Source organism: Bufo bufo, chromosome 5 (genome assembly GCF_905171765.1).
Source record: "Bufo bufo chromosome 5, aBufBuf1.1, whole genome shotgun sequence".
Taxonomy (NCBI): domain Eukaryota; kingdom Metazoa; phylum Chordata; class Amphibia; order Anura; family Bufonidae; genus Bufo; species Bufo bufo.
The window spans coordinates 565,124,784-565,146,516 of NC_053393.1; the positions used below are offsets into that span (position 1 = coordinate 565,124,784).

The window sequence follows — 21,733 nt, forward strand, 5'->3', positions numbered from 1 at the left end:
TTGTGTCTCCTCATAGATTGTAAGCTCCTGGGATCAGGTCCTCACTTCTCTTGTGTCTCCTCTATCTCCTCATAGATTGTAAGCTCTTGTGATCAGGCTCCTCACTCTTCTTGTGTCTCCTCATAGATTGTAAGCTCTTGTGATCAGGTCCCCACTTCTCTTATGTCTCCTCTATCTCCTCATAGATTGTAAGCTCCTGGGATCAGGTCCTCACTCTTCTTGTGTCTCCTCATAGATTGTAAGCTCCTGTGATCAGGGTCCCCACTTCTCCTCTATCTCCTCATAGATTGTAAGCTCCTGTGGTCAGACCCTCATACCTCTACACATGACATGACAGCGCTTAGTCACAGATCTATTTATTGGCTACCTCTTGTGTTAATACTTCTAGCCTCTACAGTGATTGCCCTTCTATCGCAGATATGACATACAGAGACATACACAACACTGTAAGATGTGATTGTCACAATACATTGTAAAGAACCCTCCCACTTGGTGGTCCCAGGGCCAGTGGCACCTTGTCACCCAGTGTCAGTTTAGAATCTTCTGTGATCGTGGCTGTACCATCTGTGTAATAATACTGAGTATCCTCATGGCCCGCTGCTGTCCCTAATACATATCGTGAGATCTCCGGACTGTATTGTCACTACAGGAGCGCAGGGAAGAAATTCTCCCACCCGGAGCCCGAGCACTCCTAAAGAAAGAATCCATGGAGGAGGGCAGCTTAACCCTCCGAAAAATGAGTCGTATGTAGATTCATGTAACAGGAATGTCCCCAAGAGGCATCAGTCTACATATTACAAGCATCCGGTGTGGCTCCTCCTCTGCAGAGTGGAATCTATTGATGCCCCTCCCATGAGGAGCAGAATCCCTCCACCAGAATTTTCATTGACACTTGATTGCAGGGAAATGAAAGTTCCATATGTGGGTCCACCTGAAGAGGCTGACATGATGTCAGATTATGCAAGGCAAAGGGAAGACTTAGACCGGCATCGGCATCTCGTTATATTCATCAACTCCCTCCTGCTCATCGAATATCGGCTGCATGTCTACAGCGTCCAACTGTGAAGAGAGAAGATAACGTGAATGCAACCTGTACACCAATCCCCTGTCACCATGTGCAAGACTGCCTACACCGATTATATTGCCCGTCACCCCTACGATATTACACCTCACCTGTCACCAGTCTCACCTGCCACTGTATTATACCGTACACTGGGATGTTACATCTCACCTGTCACTGTATTATACCGTACACTGGTATATTACACCTCACCTGTCACTGTATTATACCGTACACTGGGATATTACATCTCACCTGTCACTGTATTATACCGTACACTGGTATATTACACCTCACCTGTCACTGTATTATACCGTACACTGGGATATTACACCTCATCTGTCACCAGTATTATACCGTACACTGGGATATTACACCTCACCTGTCACCAGTATTACACCGTACACTGGGATATTACATCTCACCTGTCACCAGTATTGTACAGTACACTGAGATATTACATCTCACCTGTCACTGTATTATACCGTACACTGAGATATTACATCTCACCTGTCACTGTATTATACCGTACACTGGGATATTACACCTCACCTGTCACCAGTATTACACCGTACACTGGGATATTACACCTCACCTGTCATCTGTATTATACCGTACACTGGGATATTACACCTATCCCGGTATTTCACCTGTTACCTGTGTTATACCGTACACTGGGATAATACACCTCACCTGTCACCAGTATTATACCGTACACTGGGATATTACACCTCACCTGTCACTGTATTATACCGTACACGGGATATTACACCTCACCTGTCACTGTATTATACCGTACACTGAGATATTACACCTCACCTGTCACTGTATTATACCGTACACTGGGATATTACACCTCACCTGTCACTGTATTATACCGTACACTGGGATATTACACCTCACCTGTCACCAGTATTATACCGTACACTGGGATATTACACCTCACCTATCACCAGTATTATACCGTACACTGGGATATTACATCTCACCTGTCACCAGTATTATACCGTACACTGGGATATTACACCTTACCTGTCACCTGTATTACACCGTACACTGGGATATTACACCTCACCTGTCACCAGTATTATACCGTACACTGGGATATTACACCTCACCTGTCACCGGTATTATACCGTACACTGGGATATTACACCTCACCTGTCACTGTATTATACCGTACACTGGGATATTACACGTCACCTGTCACCAGTATTACACCGTACACTGGGATATTACACCTCACCTGTCACTGTATTATACCGTACACTGGGATAATACATCTCACCTGTCACTGTATTATACCGTACACTGAAATATTACATCTCACCTGTCACCAGTATTATACCGTACACTGGGATATTACACCTCACCTGTCACCAGTATTATACCGTACACTGGGATATTACACCTCACCTATCACCAGTATTGTACCGTACACTGGGATATTACACCTCACCTGTCACCAGTATTATACCGTACACTGGGATATTACACCTCACCTATCACCAGTATTATACCGTACACTGGGATATTACATCTCACCTGTCACCAGTATTATACCGTACACTGGGATATTACACCTTACCTGTCACCTGTATTACACCGTACACTGGGATATTACACCTCACCTGTCACCAGTATTATACCGTACACTGGGATATTACACCTCACCTGTCACCAGTATTATACCGTACACTGGGATATTACACCTCACCTGTCACTGTATTATACCGTACACTGGGATATTACACCTCACCTATCACCAGTATTATACCGTACACTGGGATATTACATCTCACCTGTCACTGTGTTATACCGTACACTGGGATATTACACCTCACCTGTCACCAGTATTATACAGTACACTGGGATATTACACCTTACCTGTCACCTGTATTACACCGTACACTGGGATATTACACCTCACCTGTCACCAGTATTATACCGTACACTGGGATATTACACCTCACCTGTCACCAGTATTATACCGTACACTGGGATATTACACCTCACCTGTCACTGTATTATACCGTACACTGGGATATTACATCTCACCTGTCACTGTATTATACCGTACACTGGGATATTACACGTCACCTGTCACCAGTATTACACCGTACACTGGGATATTACACCTCACCTGTCACTGTATTATACCGTACACTGGGATATACATCTCACCTGTCACTGTATTATACCGTACACTGAAATATTACATCTCACCTGTCACCAGTATTATACCGTACACTGGGATATTACACCTCACCTGTCACCAGTATTATACCGTACACTGGGATATTACACCTCACCTATCACCAGTATTGTACCGTACACTGGGATATTACACCTCACCTATCACCAGTATTATACCGTACACTGGGATATTACATCTCACCTGTCACCAGTATTATACCGTACACTGGGATATTACACCTTACCTGTCACCTGTATTACACCGTACACTGGGATATTACACCTCACCTGTCACCAGTATTATACCGTACACTGGGATATTACACCTCACCTGTCACCAGTATTATACCGTACACTGGGATATTACACCTCACCTGTCACTGTATTATACCGTACACTGGGATATTACACGTCACCTGTCACCAGTATTACACCGTACACTGGGATATTACACCTCACCTGTCACTGTATTATACCGTACACTGGGATAATACATCTCACCTGTCACTGTATTATACCGTACACTGAAATATTACATCTCACCTGTCACCAGTATTATACCGTACACTGGGATATTACACCTCACCTGTCCAGTATTATACCGTACACTGGGATATTACACCTCACCTATCACCAGTATTGTACCGTACACTGGGATATTACACCTCACCTGTCACCAGTATTATACCGTACACTGGGATATTACACCTCACCTATCACCAGTATTATACCGTACACTGGGATATTACATCTCACCTGTCACCAGTATTATACCGTACACTGGGATATTACACCTTACCTGTCACCTGTATTACACCGTACACTGGGATATTACACCTCACCTGTCACCAGTATTATACCGTACACTGGGATATTACACCTCACCTGTCACCAGTATTCTACCGTACACTGGGATATTACACCTCACCTGTCACTGTATTATACGTACACTGGGATATTACACCTCACCTATCACCAGTATTATACCGTACACTGGGATATTACATCTCACCTGTCACTGTGTTATTACCGTACACTGGGGATATTACACCTCACCTGTCACCAGGTATTATACAGTACACTGAGTATTACACCATTACCTGTCACCTGTATTACACCGTACACTGGGATATTACACCTCACCTGTCACCAGTATTATACCGTACACTGGGATATTACACCTCACCTGTCACAGTATTATACCGTACACTGGGATATTACACCTCACCTGTCACTGTATTATACCGTACACTGGGATATTACCTCTCACCTGTCACTGTATTATACCGTACACAGGGATATTACACGTCACCTGTCACCAGTATTACAACCGTACACTGGGTATTATCACCCTCACCTGTCACTGTATTATACCGTACACACTGGGATAATCACATCTCACCTGTCACTGTATTATACCGTACCCTGAAATATTACATCTCACCTGTCACCAGTATTATACCGTACACTGGATAATTACACCTCACCTGTCACCAGTATTATACCGTACACTGGGATATTACACCTCACCTATCATCCAGTATTGTACACCGTACACTGGGATATTACACCTCACCTATCACCAGTATTATACCGTACACTGGGATATTACATCTCACCTGTCACCAGTATTATACCGTACACTGGGATATTACACCTTACCTGTCACCTGTATTACACCGTACACTGGGATATTACAACCTCACCTGTCACCAGTAATTATACCGTACACTGGGATATTAACACCTCACCTGTCACCAGTATTATACCGTACTCTGGGATATTACACCTCACCTGTCACTGTATTATAACCGTATCACTGAGATATACATCTCACCTGGTCACTGTATTATACCGCACACTGGGATATTACACCTCACCTGTCACTGTATTATACCGTATACACTGAGATATTACATCTCACCTGTCACTGTATTATAACCGTACACTGGGATATTACCACGTCACCTGTCTCCAGTATTCACACCGTACACTGGGATATTACACCTCAACCTGTCACTGTATATACCGTACACTGGGATAATACATCTCACCTGTCACTGTATTATACCGTACACTGAAATATTACATCTCACTCTGTCACCAGTATTATACCGTACACTGGATATTACACCTCACCTGTCACCAGTATTATACCGTACACTGGGATATTACACCTCACCTGTCACCTGTATTATACCGTTACACTGAGATATTACATCTCACCTGTCACCAGTATTATACCGTACACTGGGATATTACACCTCACCTGTCACTGTATTATACCGTACACTGGGATATTACACCTCACCCTGTCACTGTATTATACCGTACACTGGGATAATACATCTCACCTGTCACTGTATTATACCGTACACTGGGATATTACACCTCACCTGTTATCTCACCTGTTACCTGTGTTATACCGTACACTGAGATATTACACCCACCTGTCACTGTATTATACACTGGGATATTATACCTCACTGTCTCTGTATTATACCGTACACTGGGATATTACACCTCACCTGTCTCTGTATTATACCGTACACTGGGATATTACATCTCACCTGTCACTGTGTTATACCGTACACTGGGATATTACACCTCACCTGTCACCTGTATTATACCGTACACTGGGATATTACATCTCACCTGTCATCTGTGTTATACCGTACACTGGGATATTACATCTCACCTGTCACTGTGTTATACCGTACACTGAGATATTACACCTCACCTGTCACTGTGTTATACCGTACACTGGGATATTACACCTCACCTGTCACCTGTATTATACCGTACACTGGGATATTACACCTCACCTGTCACCAGTATTATACCGTACACTGGGATATTACATCTCACCTGTCATCTGTGTTATACCGTATCACTGAGATATTACACCTATCCCGGTATCTCACCTGTCACTGTATTATATACCGTTTGTGGCGAAACAACCTCGCCACTGGGCTTTGGAGAGGCCTGTTTATCAGCCTCTTGCCCCTGGATTATGGGCCATATACTAACTTTTGAACCCCTGGTCTGATTCATGCATTTTTTAATATGTTGTTTTCCCTGAATGGATTGATTGTGAAATATGTAATTTATATGTGAATGTGATGTATGGTTTTAGAGTTATGTAGCGATGGGTAGAAAGTATGTTTTAAACTGTATATATAATTGAGTCTCCTCTCAGGATAAGGGGATGAATATGCTGGGTGTGTTTCTATTGTCCCCATTGTGTGTTTAAATGGTGATGTCTGTTCTGTTGTTCCTCACATTGTGTATTGGCGATCTCCCTTCGTCCTCTAAGCGATAATTGGATTGCTCTTCAGGTTGTCTCCGGGACAGAGAGGGTGGAGACCATGATGCATTGTGGGGATATGTTGTCATATGTCACAGTCTTCATTCTGCTCCTCTGGGGGGCGTGAACGATTGGTTGCTGTAGTTACATTGTATGTGTTGTTAATTACTGATTGGTTGTATAGTATTTCAAAACCCCTGTGGGCAGTACTATGTTTGTTTTTTGTGAATAAAAGAGGCTGTATGCGAAGTACATTTCAGACCACTGCTTGACCCTCAACACGGAGCCTTGTCTCGTTATTAGGGGGGGATTCACTGTATGCTGTTAGAAGACCGATTGCCAGGATTGTATGCTTTTCCCTGTTCGTCTGCTAGCAGCTATTCGTGAGGTTCCAGTTTGGAGTGCTGTTTTGTATCCAGTTCGGGAGTTGGTGTTCTGCAGTAGCTGTGCCTGTCTCTCAGAAAGGGGCATATCGCCCTAAACCAGATTTTAACACCCTTGTCTGCTGAAACGGCCGTTACTACCGGTCACTGAGATATACACCTCACCTGGTCATCTCACCTGTCATCTGTGTTATACCGTACACTGGGATATAACATCTCACCTGTCATCTGTGTTATAACCGTACACTGGGATATTACATCTCACCTGTCATCTGTGTTATACCGTACACTGGGATATTACATCTCACCTGTCACCAGTATTATACCGTACACTGGGATATTACACCTCACCTGTCACCAGTATTGTACAGTACACTGGGATATTACACCTCACCTGTCACTGTATTATACCGTACACTGGGATATTACATCTCACCTGTCATCTGTGTTATACCGTACACTGGGATATTACATCTCACCTGTCACCAGTATTATACCGTACACTGGGATATTACACCTCACCTGTCACCAGTATTGTACAGTACACTGGGATATTACACCTCACCTGTCACCGGTATTATTCTGTATACTGGGCTATTACACCTCACCTGTTATCTCACCTGTTAATGGTATTATACTGTGATATTACACCTGACCTGTCACCTGTATTATTCTGTATACTGGGCTATTACACCTCACCCGATATCTCACCTGTATTGTACTGTATTCCTGGATATTACGCCCTACCTATTATCTCGCCCTGTCCTTTTCTGTATTTCCTGATCTAGTAGTTTATTATATTGTGGATTTCATTATGTATAGTTAGTATGCAATCAGTGTGAGTTTTAGTCACTTACGCATTTTAGCTCCCGATCAGTGAAAATTCTCCTTAGTAAGAAGATCCGCAGAGGAACCGTCAGAATGAGAATAAATGGGAAGGCGAGGGAGGCTGCAGTGGACATCACGGCCCACAGGACCGCCAGGCATACTAGTTGTAGCGCTGTGTAGAGGTGCATCCTTAGGCTGCGTACCTGAGAGGGAGAGACTCCATTACCATCCGTGTACCAGCACATGGTCACCTAGTGTGTCTGCAGATGACCCCAAATCCAACCTGCAGCATGCTTGTTCAAGATGTCTGCTGCATGGTTGCTGTGATGGTCAGACATAAAGCTGTGGCCCATGACCGGAGCTCTTCCTGTGCTGTGTCCTTCATCAGGTGCTCATTTACAACTCTGTGGTCCATGTGACCTTCAGCTATACTGGCCCCTGCACACAGCCAGGTGTGAGACACACAAATCTGCACAGTGAGCCCTCTGTACTGCAGATATACATGTATGTACAGTTGTGTTCAAAATAATAGCAGTCAGACATCACTAACCTGATCAGTCACTGTTTTTGGTAGACATGATATTTCTACATGGCAAATAATTTACTAGCAGGTGTAGTAGAGTAATAGAAACCCAACAGTCATGACATGCATGCCGCTGATTCTCTGTAATTGAATCACTAATTGAAAAGGGCATGTTCAAAATAATAGCAGTATGGAGTTCAATGAGTGAGGTCATTCATTCTTTGAAAAACAGGTGGCAGTTATTGGCCTTATTTAAGGCAGGAAGGCAGCAAATGTCGTACCTGCCGGTTACAGTGCATTTCTCTCTGAGGAAGATGGGTCGCTCCAGACATTGTTCAGAAGAACAGCGCACCTTGATTAAAAAGTTGATTGGAGAGGGGAAAACATATAAAGAAGTGCAGAAAATGATGGGCTGCTCAGCTAAAATGACCGCAAATGCTTTAAAATGGCAACCAAAATGGCAAGAATACTGGAAGAGGTCATGCTGCCTTATGCTGAAGAGGAAATGCCCTTGAAGTGGGTGCTCCACCAAGACAACGACCCCAAACACCAGTAAACGGGCAACATCTTGGCTCCAGACCAACAAGACTGACGTTATGGAGCGGCCGGCCCGATCCCCGGATCTTAATCCAATAGGAAACTTCTGGGTGACACCAAAAATGCAGTTTCTGAGGCAAAACCAAGAAATAGAGAAGAACTGTGGAATGTGGTCCGATCCTCCTGGGCCGGAATACCTGGTCACAGGGGCAGAAGGTGGTGACTCCGAGCAGCACAGACGTCCAGCAGGTCTCAGAGACAGCGGGTATACAACTGAGTATTAGTGACGGGATTCAGAGGGAAGAAAAGCTTCAGACATTTCTTAGTTTATAGAGGGAATGTCTGAGTTTGTAAAGAAGAAGATGAACACTGCTATTTTTTTGAACAGTCTAATATTCACCTTTCTTCAATTTTTTTAGAGGAAGAACACAAATAGAAGGATTTTGAGCTTTATTCGATTTTTTAAACCCTGCTATTATTTTGAACACAACTGTAGGTATATCAGGATGTGTCACAGGGCTGCAGGAGCACTTACCTTCTTAACATAAATCACATCAGGGTGATGCTTTGGCGGTTTCAGTAAGAGTTGGACGCGCTCGTAGAACTGGATACCATTCAGTGATGTGATCCCCATGTACAAGAATATCCCAAACAGTACGGCCAGTGGGATCCTGCGCAGGAGATCCCCAATCACGATGGAAAGTCCTGTCAAGAGACTGAAGTCAGCAATGGACATTTTCGACATGGAACACAACATGGGCAGGCAGCACCCCGACTTCACGGGCTCCATCTCTGGAGAGTACACGCGCTGTACATGTCGCCCCTGGAGGACTATGTATATACAGACCTGCAGGGAAAATACTTATACCATCCCTGCACCATAGAGGTGGAGATGTGGTCCTCTACTGACCACATCTGCAACAGGTGTAATGTACGGTGCAAGGTGCAATGGAAAAGTCCTCACACCCCCCCGGTCCCCACATCCTGTCCTCTCGCTCCTTGTGCTATCAGTTCCCCCATTGTTCTGCCCTCAGTCGCCATAATGAGAAAGTGAGAGCAGAAGAGGAAATCTTTACTAACATCTCACACTGACACAAGTCTTACATCGGGGCCAGTCTTCTCTGCAGGTCCTCTCCAGCTCTCAGGTTGGATGGGGTGGACAGCCATGTTCAGGTCTCTCCAGAGATGTTCCATTGGGTTCAGGTCTCTGGTCGGGCCCCTCTAGGGCATTCCCAGAGTCGTCCTGAAGCTGCTCCTGTATTGCCGTGTGATTAGGGCCATTGTCGTGGTCCAGAGCTCTGGATCAGGTTCACATTAAGAATATTTCTGTACTTTCTCCATTCAGCTTTCCCTCAACTCTGACCGGTCGTTCCCCCCCCCCAGCATGACGCTGCCACCACCATGCTTCACTGTAGGGATGGTGTGACAAACTGCAATTTGCCACTGGGCATTGTAGAGGACTTATGGCTAGCCTCCTGCCCTACGACTATGGCCCCGGGACATATTACCCTTCAAGAACAGAACTATGCCACATGTCTGGACTGTTCTTAGGACCGAACGCGGTCAGCGGTGTATACTAAAGAATCTATGGAACTGTTTTGGGCAGGAAGTTGTGCTTGCGGTCGGTCATAAAGGACTTCCACTAAACTTTTGATCCGCTGGAGGGATTTGTGTGATTTTTGGGAGTGTTTATGTTTGATGTATGCTGAGTTTAAATATGTAATTTTTATGGAGATGGAATGTATGGTTTTAAAGTTACAGTGTATGTTTAAAAACTGTATTTTTATTGTCTGTGATAGTTATGTTAATCCATAATTATATCCCAGACAGAAGGGAGGATTTTGTGTATTTGGGTGGTGATTCCTGTCCTGTTGTTCCCACATGTGTGTTGGTGATCTCCCTTTGTCATGAGAGATAATTGAATTGCTCTTCGGGTGTCTCCAGGGCAGAGAGGAGGAAACCATGATGCATTGTGGGGACCTGCATAAATACGGGCGGGTAGCCCTCAATAAAGAGTTCAGTTCATGTTTTTCTAACCCTTCAAAACGCAGCCTTGTCTCGTTATTGGAGGGAATTGCTGCATCACGCTGGGGATTGCTATGCTCTGCATATTCCCTGGAGGAGAGATCTTTCCCACACGGTCCTGAATGCTGGAGGTTCATTCAGGGTGGAAGGAAGACTGCGCGGCTCCAGTTAAGCTACGGCGGTTGTGGAGTCTGCGGTGGTTGTGGTGTCCAGTGCGGTGCTTGTGGTCCTCGGCGCAAGCTAGGAAGCGTCCATTAACGGAAGCGGATCCGTTACATTGGTGGCAGCGGTGGGATGGCTTCTCTAGTGCGAGGAGCAGCATCCTGGGAACACCAAGCAGAGCTGGATTATTGGTATAGCCACGTACGGTTTGACGCTATGCTGAAGAGGCGGTTGGCTATCTACGGGCCCCACCTAACAGAGGAACTTGTACCGGAAGTGAGGAGAGAACTGGCGGAGTATCTGCAGCAGGAAGCAGAATATCGGGCAGAGATAGCAAAGTATTCCGTCCCTGCGCCCCAGCAAAAACGTGAGTTACAGGGGGCCGAAGGTGTCGTCCTTCCCCCCCAGCGGCAGTGTGTACCCCAGGGGGCCGAAGGTGTCGTCCTTCCCCCCCAGCGGCAGTGTGTACCCCAGGGAGCCGAAGGTGTCGTCCTTCCCCCCCAGCAGCAGTGTGTACCCCAGGGGGCCGAAGGTGCCGTCCTTCCCCCCAGCGGCAGTGTGAACCCCAGGGGGCCGAAGGTGTCGTCCTTCCCCCCCAGCGGCAGTGTGTACCCCAGGGAGCTGAAGGTGTCGTCCTTCCTCCCCAGCGGCAGAGTGTACCCCAGGGGGCCGAAGGTGTCGTCCTTCCCCCCCAGCGGCAGTGTGTACCCCAGGGGGCCGAAGGTGTCGTCCTTCCCCCCCAGCGGCAGTGTGTAACCCAGGGGGCGGAAGGTGTCGTCCTTCCCCCCTAGCGGCAGTGTGTGTTACAGGGAGCTGAAGATGCCCTCCTTCCTCAGCCCACGCAGTGTGTACCCCAGGGGGCCGAAGATGTCGTCCTTCCCCCCAGCGGCAGTGTGAACCCCAGGGAGCTGAAGGTGTCGTCCTTCCCCCCCAGCGGCAGTGTGTACCCCAGGGGGCCGAAGGTGTCGTCCTTTCCCCCCAGCGGCAGTGGGTGTTACAGGGAGCTAACGGTGCCCTCCTTCCTCCCCAGTGGCAGTGTGTACCCCAGGGGGCCGAAGGTGTCGTCCTCCCCCCCCAGCGGCAGTGTGTACCCCAGGGAGGTGAAGGTGTCGTCCTTCCTCCCCAGCAGCAGCCTGTGTTTCAGGGAGAGGAGCGAAGCACCCTCTCTCCCCAGCGGCAGCTTACCCTAACAAGGGGAGACACCAATCGCCCAGTACGGCGCAGATGGGACCGTGGTCTCTGCGCCTGACCTACCGGGATGCTGGACAGCCTGTCCAGATCCCCCACTACCCTCACCAGGCTACAGGGATACAAAGTATTTTTTATTTTTTGATTAGCAAAGACGACGAGTTTCGGGGTACGCAGACCCCTTTATCAAGTCTGTATCCTTGTCACTGTAGGCTAATTGGAGGTCACTCTTGTTGGAGATCCCTTATTTGGGGGGGGGGGTGTACGGCGGTCCGCACTGCTTGGTGATGCGGCCGGTGAGTGTCCTCCAGTGGTAGCGCTTCTGCACGTGTAGCCAGTAGTGACACCACTGGCTACATGTGCAGAAGCGCTACCACTGGAGGACACTCACCGGCCGCATCACCAAGCAGTGCGGACCGCCGTACACCCCCCCCAAATAAGGGATCTCCAACAAGAGTGACCTCCAATTAGCCTACAGTGACAAGGATACAGACTTGATAAAGGGGTCTGCGTACCCCGAAACGCGTCGTCTTTGCTAATCAAAAAATAAAAAATACTTCGTATCCTCAACTGGGTTGTGAATTGCGCCTTGTGTCCACCCGCTCACTGCATGAACCCAGTGCAGACGAGCCCCCTCCCCATACACCACAATTCGCACCAAAGTGGCGGCTTGGCTCCCGCCCACGGTCAACTTGGACTTTAATCGGCTGCACCAACCCACATCACCCCACGATTTTAGCTCCACCAGAACTGCACTACCAAAAGCACAACCTAACCAAGGTGAGTAGCAACCACTCACTCTGGCTAGGAACAAATAACAACATATCTTGTCAACCACCACCTATGAGCGCCTTCTCCCCTTTTCTCTTTGGCCATTTAATCACAGGACAACAGGAGGAGGGGGTGAGTACAAATTCCCCTCCCCAGTTAACTCCTAACGTGGCCTCAGGGCTAACAGAGGTGATGTTAACCCCTGCTGACTCCCATGTTCCTCTGGCTCCTGAGCCGGACTATGGTCTCAGCACCCCAGCAGAAGAGCTGGCAGCGGGGCAGAGTGCAGTCGGCCTCTGCCCTCCCTCAAGTCCCCACAGCATGTTGCCCCATCACCACAGCAAAATACCCAGGTGCAGTAACTGTTTCTTGTGGGTGGGTCACCCTTGTACCTGTTTGTTGTGGGTGGGCTACTCGGGCATCTGGTTACTGTGGGTTGGTGGATCGACTAACGGAGGCACTGACCGACAGAAGGTCAGGTGCCTGGTTAGTCTTCCCCCCAAAGGGGAGATGTGTGACAAACTGCCATTTGCCACTGGGCATTGTAGAAGACTTATGGCTAGCCTCCTGCCCTACGACTATGGCCCCGGGACATATTACCCTTCAAGAACAGAACTATGCCACATGTCTGGACTGTTCTTAGGACTGAACGCGGTCAGCGGTGTATACTAAAGAATCTATGGAACTGTTTTGGGCAGGAAATTGTGCTTGCGGTCGGTCATAAAGGACTTCACTTAACTTTTGATCCGCTGGAGGGATTTGTGTGATTTTTGGGAGTGTTTATGTTTGATGTAAGCTGAGTTTAAATATGTTAAATTTTTATGGAGATGGAATGTATGGTTTTAAAGTTACAGTGTATGTTTAAAAAACTGTATTTTTACTGTCTGTGATAGTTATGTTAATCCATAATTATATCCCAGACAGAAGGGAGGATTTTGTGTATTGGGTGGGATTCCTCTCCTATTGTTCTCACATGTGTATTGGTGATCTCCCTTTGTCCTGGGAGATAATTGAATTGCACTTCTGGTGTCTCCAGGGCAGAGAGGAGGAACCATGATGCATGTGGGGACCTGCATAAATACGGGCGGGTAGCCCTCAATAAAGAGTTCAGTTCATGTTTTTCTAACCCTTCAAAACGCAGCCTCGTCTCGTTATTGGAGGGAATTGCTGCATCACGCTGGGGATTGCTATGCTCTGCATATTCCCTGGAGGAGAGATCTTTCCCACACGGTCCTGAATGCTGGAGGTTCATTCAGGTGGAAGGAAGACGGCGCGGCTCCAGTTAAGCTACCGGAAGGGGATCCGTTACAGATGGTATTGGACAGGAGATGAGCGGCGCCTGGTCTCCTCCAGACATGATGCTGCCACCACCATGCTTCATTGTAGGGATGGTATTGGACAGGAGATGAGCGGCGCCTGGTCTCCTCCAGACATGATGCTGCCCCACCATGCTTCACTGTAGGAATGGTATTGGGCAGGAGATGAGCGGCGCCTGGTCTCCTCTAGACATGATGCTGCCACCACCATGCTTCACTGTAGGGATGGTATTGGGCAGGTGATGAGCGGCGCCTGGTCTCCTCCAGACATGATGCTGCCACCACCATGCTTCACTGTAGGGATGGTATTGGGCAGGAGATGAGCGGCGCCTGGTCTCCTCCAGACACGATGCTGCCACCACCATGCTTCTGTAGGGATGGTATTGGCAGGAGATGAGCGGCCTGGTCTCCTCAGACATGATGCTGCCACCACCATGCTTCATTGTAGGGATGGTATTGGACAGGAGATGAGCGGTGCCTGTCTCCTCCAGACATGATGCTGCCACCACCATGCTTCATTGTAGGGATGGTATTGGCAGGTGATGAGCGGCGCCTGGTCTCCTCAGACATGCTGCCACCACCATGCTTCACTGTAGGGATGGTATTGGGCAGTGATGAGCGGTGCCTGTCTCCTCTAGACATGATGCTGCCACCGCCATGCTTCACTGTAGGGATGGTATTGGCAGGTGATGAGCGGCGCCTGGTCTCCTCCAGACATGATGCTGCCCCACCATGCTTCACTGTAGGGATGGTATTGGGCAGGTGATGAGCGGTGCCTGGTCTCCTCCAGACATGATGCTGCCCCACCATGCTTCACTGTAGGGATGGTATTGGGCAGGTGATGAGCGGCGCCTGGTGTCCTCCAGACATGATGCTGCCCCACCATGCTTCACTGTAGGGATGGTATTGGGCAGGTGATGAGCGGCGCCTGGTTCCTCCAGACATGATGCTGCCACCACCATGCTTCACTGTAGGGATGGTATTGGGCAGGTGATGAGCGGCGCCTGGTGTCCTCCAGACATGATGCTGCCCCACCATGCTTCACTGTAGATGGTATTGGGCAGGAGATGAGCGGCGCCTGGTCTCCTCCAGACATGATGCTGCCCCACCATGCTTCACTGTAGGGATGGTATTGGGCAGGTGATGAGCGGCGCCTGGTCTCCTCCAGACATGATGCTGCCACCACCATGCTTCACTGTAGATGGTATTGGGCAGGTGATGAGCGGCGCCTGGTCTCCTCCAGACATGATGCTGCCACCACCATGCTTCACTGTAGGGATGGTATTGGGCAGGAGATGAGCGGCGCCTGGTCTCCTCCAGACATGATGCTCCCACCACCATGCTTCACTGTAGGGATGGTATTGGGCAGGTGATGAGCGGCGCCTGGTCCCCCAGACATGATGCTGCCACCACCATGCTTCACTGTAGGGATGGTATTGGGCGGGTGATGAGCGGCGCCTGGTCTCCTCCAGACATGATGCTGCCACCACCATGCTTTACTGTAGGGATGGTATTGGGCAGGTGATGAGCGGCGCCTGGTCTCCTCCAGACATGATGCTGCCACCACCATGCTTCACTGTAGGGATGGTATTGGGCAGTGATGAGCGGCGCCTGGTCTCCTCCAGACATGATGCTGCCACCACCATGCTTCACTGTAGGGATGGTATTGGGCAGGTGATGAGCGGCGCCTGGTCTCCTCCAGACATGATGCTGCCCCACCATGCTTCACTGTAGGGATGGTATTGGGCAGGTGATGAGCGGCGCCTGGTCTCCTCCAGACATGATGCTGCCACCACCATGCTTCACTGTAGGGATGGTATTGGGCAGGTGATGAGCGGCGCCTGGTCTCCTCCAGACATGATGCTGCCACCACCATGCTTCACTGTAGGGATGGTATTGGGCAAGTGATGAGCGGCGCCTGGTCTCCTCCAGACATGATGCTGCCTCCACCATGCTTCACTGTAGGGATGGTATTGGGCAGGTGATGAGCGGCGCCTGGTCTCCTCCAGACATGATGCTGCCACCACCATGCTTCACTGTAGGGATGGTATTGGGCAGGTGATGAGCGGCGCCTGGTCTCCTCCAGACATGATGCTGCCACCACCATGCTTCACTGTAGGGATGGTATTGGGCAGGTGATGAGCGGCGCCTGGTCTCCTCCAGACATGATGCTGCCACCACCATGCTTCACTGTAGGGATGGTATTGGCAGGAGATGAGCGGCCTGGTCTCCTCCAGACATGATGCTGCCACCACCATGCTTCATTGTAGGGATGGTATTGGACAGGAGATGAGCGGCGCCTGGTCTCCTCCAGACATGATGCTGCCCCACCATGCTTCACTGTAGGGATGGTATTGATTGGACAGAGATGAGCGGCGCCTGGTCTCCAGACATGATGCTGCCCCCACCATGCTTCACTGTAGGATGGTATTGAGGTGATGAGCGGCGCCTGGTCTCCTCCAGACATGATGCTGCCCCCACCATGCTTCATTGTAGGGATGGTATTGGGCAGGTGATGAGCGGCGCCTGGTCTCCTCCAGACATGATGCTGCCCCACCATGCTTCACTGTAGGGATGGTATTGGGCAGGTGATGAGCGGCGCCTGGTCTCCTCCAGACATGATGCTGCCCCACCATGCTTCATTGTAGGGATGGTATTGGGCAGTGATGAGCGGCGCCTGGTTCCTCCAGACATGATGCTGCCCCACCATGCTTCACTGTAGGGATGGTATTGGGCAGGTGATGAGCGGCGCCTGGTTTCCTCCAGACATGATGCTGCCACCACCATGCTTCACTGTAGGGATGGTATTGGGCAGGTGATGAGCGGCGCCTGGTCTCCTCCAGACATGACGCTGTCACCACCATGCTTCACTGTAGGGATGGTATTGGGCAGGTGATGAGCGGCGCCTGGTGTCCTCCAGACATGATGCTGTCACCACCATGCTTCACTGTAGGGATGGTATTGGGCAGGTGATGAGCGGAGCCTGGTCTCCTCCAGACATGATGCTGCCACCACCATGCTTCACTGTAGGGATGGTATTGGGCAGGAGATGAGCGGCGCCTGGTCTCCTCCAGACATGATGCTGCCCCCACCGTGCTTCACTGTAGGGATGGTATTGGGCAGGTGATGAGCGGCGCCTGGTCTCCCCCAGACATGATGCTGCCCCACCATGCTTCACTGTACGGATGGTATTGGGCAGGTGATGAGCGGCGCCTGGTTTCCTCCAGACATGATGCTGCCACCACCCTGCTTCACTGTAGGGATGGTATTGGGCAGGAGATGAGCGGCGCCTGGTCTCCTCCAGACATGATGCTGCCACCACCATGCTTCATTGTAGGGATGGTATTGGACAGGAGATGAGCGGCGCCTGGTCTCCTCCAGACATGATGCTGCCCCCACCATGCTTCACTGTAGGGATGGTATTGGGCAGGTGATGAGCGGCGCCTGGTCTCCTCCAGACATGATGCTTCCATCACCATGCTTCACTGTAGGGATGGTATTGGGCAGGAGATGAGCGGCGCCTGGTCTCCTCCAGACATGATGCTGCCCCCACCATGCTTCACTGTAGGATGGTATTGGGCAGGTGATGAGCGGCGCCTGGTTCTCCTCCAGACATGATGCTTCCTCACCATGCTTCACTGTAGGGATGGTATTGGCAGGTGATGAGCGGCGCCTGGTTCCTCCAGACATGATGCTGCCCCCACCATGCTTCACTGTAGGGATGGTATTAGCAGGTGATGAGCGGCGCCTGGTCTCCTCCAGACATGATGCTGCCCCCACCATGCTTCACTGTAGGGATGGTATTGGGCAGGTGATGAGCGGCGCCTGGTCTCCTCCATGATGCTGCACCACCACCATGCTTCCTGTAGGGATGGTATTGGGCAGGTGATGAGCGGCGCCTGGTCTCCTCCAGACATGATGCTGCCCCACCATGCTTCACTGTAGGGATGGTAATGGGCAGGTGATGAGCGGCGCCTTGTCTCCTCCAGACATGATGCGCCACCACCATGCTTCACTGTAGGGTGATGGTATTGGGCAGGTGATGAGCTGCGCCTGGTCTCCATCCAGACATGATGCTGCCCCCACCTTGCTTCACTGTATGGGATGGTATTGGGCAAGGGTGATGAGCGGCGCCTCGTCTCCTCCAGACATGATGCTGCCACCAACCATGCTTCACTGTAGGGATGGTATTGGGTCAGGGGGAATGAGCGGGGCGCTGGTCTCCTCCAGACATGATGCTGCCGAACACCATGCTTTACTGTAGGGATGGATTTGGACAGGTGATGAGCGGCGCCTGGTCTCCTCTCAGACATGACTGCTGCCACCACCATGCTTCACTGTAGGGATGGTATTGGGCAGGTGATGAGCGGCGCCTGGCTCTCCTCCAGACATGATGCTGCCCCCACCATGCTTCACTGTAGGGATGGTATTGGGCAGGGGATGAGCGGCGCCTGGTCTCCCTCCAGACATGATGCTGCCACCACCATGCTTAACTGTAGGGATGTATTGGACAGGTGATGAGCGCGGCCTGGGTCTCCCTCCAGACATGATGCTGCCACCACCATGCTTCACTGTAGGGATGGTATTGGGCAGGTGATTGAGCGGCGCCTGGTTTCCTCCAGACATGATGCTGCCTCCTCCATGCATCCACTGTAGGGATGGTATTGGGCAGGTGATGAGCGGCGCCTCGTCTCCTCCAGGACATGATGCTGCACCACATGCTTCACTGTAGGGATGGTATTGGGCAGGGGATGAGCGGGCGCCTGGTCTCCTCCAGACATGATGCTGCCACCACCATGCTTTACTGTAGGGATGGTATTGGGACAGGTTGAGCGGCGCCTGGTCTCCTCCAGACATGAAGCTGCCACCACCAGATCTTCACTGTAGGGATGGTATTGGGCAGGTGATGAGCGGCGCCTGGTCTCCTCCAGACATGATGCTGCCCCCCACCATGCTTCACTGTAGGGATGGTGATAAGCGGCGCCTGGTCTCCTCCAGACATGATGCTGCCCCCACCATGCTTCACTGTAGGGATGGTAATGGGCAGGTGATGAGCGGCGCCTGTTTTCCTCCAGACATGACGCTGCCCACACCATGCTTCACTGTGGGGATGTATTGGGCAGGGGATGAGCGGCGCCTGGTCTCCTCCAGACATGATGCTGCCTCCACCATGCTTTACTGTAGGGATGGTATTGGGCAGGTGATGAGCGGCGCCTGGTCTCCTCCAGACATGACTCTGCCACCACCATGCTTCACTGTAGGGATGGTATTGGGCAGGTGATGAGCAGCGCCTGGTTTCCTCCAGACATGACGCTGCCCACACCATGCTTCACTGTGGGGATGGTATTGGGCAGGGGATGAGCGGCGCCTGGTCTCCTCCAGACATGATGCTGCCTCCACCATGCTTTACTGTAGGGATGGTATTGGGCAGGTGATGAGCGGCGCCTGGTCTCCTCCAGACATGATGCTGCCCCCACCATGCTTCACTGTAGGGATGGTAATGGGCAGGAGATGAGCGGCGCCTGGTCTCCTCCAGACATGATGCTGCCCCCACCATGCTTCACTGTAGGGATGGTATTGGACAGGAGATGAGCGGCGCTGGTCTCCTCCAGACATGATGCTGCCCCCACCATGCTTCACTGTAGGATGGTATTGGGCAGGTGATGAGCGGCGCCTGGTTTCCTCCAGACATGATGCTGCCACCCCCATGCTTCACTGTAGAAATGGTATTGGGCAGGGGATGAGCGGCGCCTGGTCTCCTCCAGACATGATGCTGCCACCACCATGCTTCACTGTAGGGATGGTATTGGGCAGGGGATGAGCGGCGCCTGGTCTCCTCCAGACATGATGCTGCCACCACCATGCTTCACTGTAGGGATGGTATTGGGCAGGTGATGAGCGGCGCCTGGTCTCCTCCAGACATGATGCTGCCCCCACCATGCTTCACTGTAGGGATGGTGATAAGCGGCGCCTGGTCTCCTCCAGACATGATGCTGCCCCACCATGCTTCACTGTAGGGATGGTATTCGGCAGGGGATGAGCGGCGCCTGGTCTCCCTCCAGACATGATGCTCCCACCACCATGCTTTACTGTAGGGATGGTATTCGGCAGGTGATGAGCGGCGCCTGGTCTCCTCCAGACATGATGCTCCCACCACCATTCTTCACTGTAGGGATGGTATTCGGCAGGTGATGAGCGGCGCCTGGTGGTCTCCAGACATGATGCTGCCACCACCATGCTTCACTGTAGGGATGGTATTGGGCAGGTGATGAGCGGCGCCTGGTCTCCTCCAGACATGATGCTGCCTCCACCATGCTTCACTGTAGGGATGGTATTGGGCAGGGGATGAGCGGCGCCTGGTCTCCTCCAGACATGATGCTGCCTCCACCATGCTTCACTGTAGGGATGGTATTCGGCAGGGGATGAGCGGCGCCTGGTCTCCTCCAGACATGATGCTGCCTCCACCATGCTTCACTGTAGGGATGGTATTAGGCAGGTGATGAGCGGCGCCTGGTCTCCTCCAGACATGACACTGCCACCACCATGCTTCACTGTAGGGATGGTATTCGGCAGGGGATGAGCGGCGCCTGGTCTCCTCCAGACATGATGCTTAGAATTGAGACAAAAATGTCCCACCCTGGTTCCATCAGAGCAGAGAATCTTGTCTCTCAGTCTGAGACTTCTTTAGGGGATTTTTTTTTTTTAACAAACTCCAGGCGGCTCTCATGTGTCTCTTACCGAGGAGTGGCTTCTTTTCGGCCGTTCTGCCATAAAGCCCAGATTGGTGGCCGTTGCAGTGATGGTCGACCTTCTGGAAGTTTTCTCCCATTTGCACATAAGATCTTTGGCGCACAGTCAGAAGGACCTTTGGGTTCTTGGTCACATCTCATACCAAGAAACTTCTCGCCCGATTACTTGTTGAGAGTTATGGAGGCCACTGTGCTCTGGAGAACTTTCAGAGCAGCAGAAATGTTTTTGTCCCCTTCTCCAGATCTCCACACAATCCTGTCTCTGAGCTCTACAGGCAGTTCTCTCCTATTGATTGGCTTTTCCTCTGATATGCATTGTCAGCTGTGAGATCTTATATAGACAAGGCTGTGTCTTTCCAAATCATGGCCAATCCACAGAATTTACACAGGTGATTCCAATCAAGATGTAGAACATCTCCGAGATGATCCAGAGAAATGGGAGGAACCAGATATAAAAGGTAAGTGTCACAGCAAAGGGGCTGAAGGCTTATGTCCAGGAGAAAGGAGCTGAAGACTTGTCCATGTGAAAAGGCTAAATACTTATGTCCAGACCTAATTTTTGTTTTTCCTTTTTAATATATTTGCAAACATTTCTAAAAATGTTTTTCACTTTCTCATTATGGAGTATTGAGTACAGATTAATGGATAATATTTTTATTTGGTACTAGGTCATTCTGAACATCTATCT

The 21,733-nt window shown here is 50.2% G+C and overlaps 1 protein-coding gene and 1 long non-coding RNA gene across 2 annotated transcripts in view; both read right to left on the bottom strand.

The window, feature by feature from the left end:
* Window positions 1-531: 531 nt before the first annotated feature.
* SLC4A2 (solute carrier family 4 member 2) overlaps window positions 532-21,733 on the bottom strand; it is a 53,684-nt gene continuing 32,482 nt past the window's right edge. Inside the window, 3 exon segments of the mRNA XM_040434099.1 lie at window positions 532-1,059; window positions 7,804-7,977; window positions 9,370-9,539. Of these exon segments, the coding sequence (XP_040290033.1) occupies window positions 979-1,059; window positions 7,804-7,977; window positions 9,370-9,539 (425 nt within the window). The 3' untranslated portion in view covers window positions 532-978.
* Window positions 5,548-5,816, bottom strand: LOC121000963. Its single transcript, XR_005778938.1, has 3 exons — window positions 5,714-5,816; window positions 5,618-5,659; window positions 5,548-5,568 (listed from the first exon to the last, which is right to left on the bottom strand). It is a non-coding gene; the product is annotated as an uncharacterized LOC121000963 (long non-coding RNA).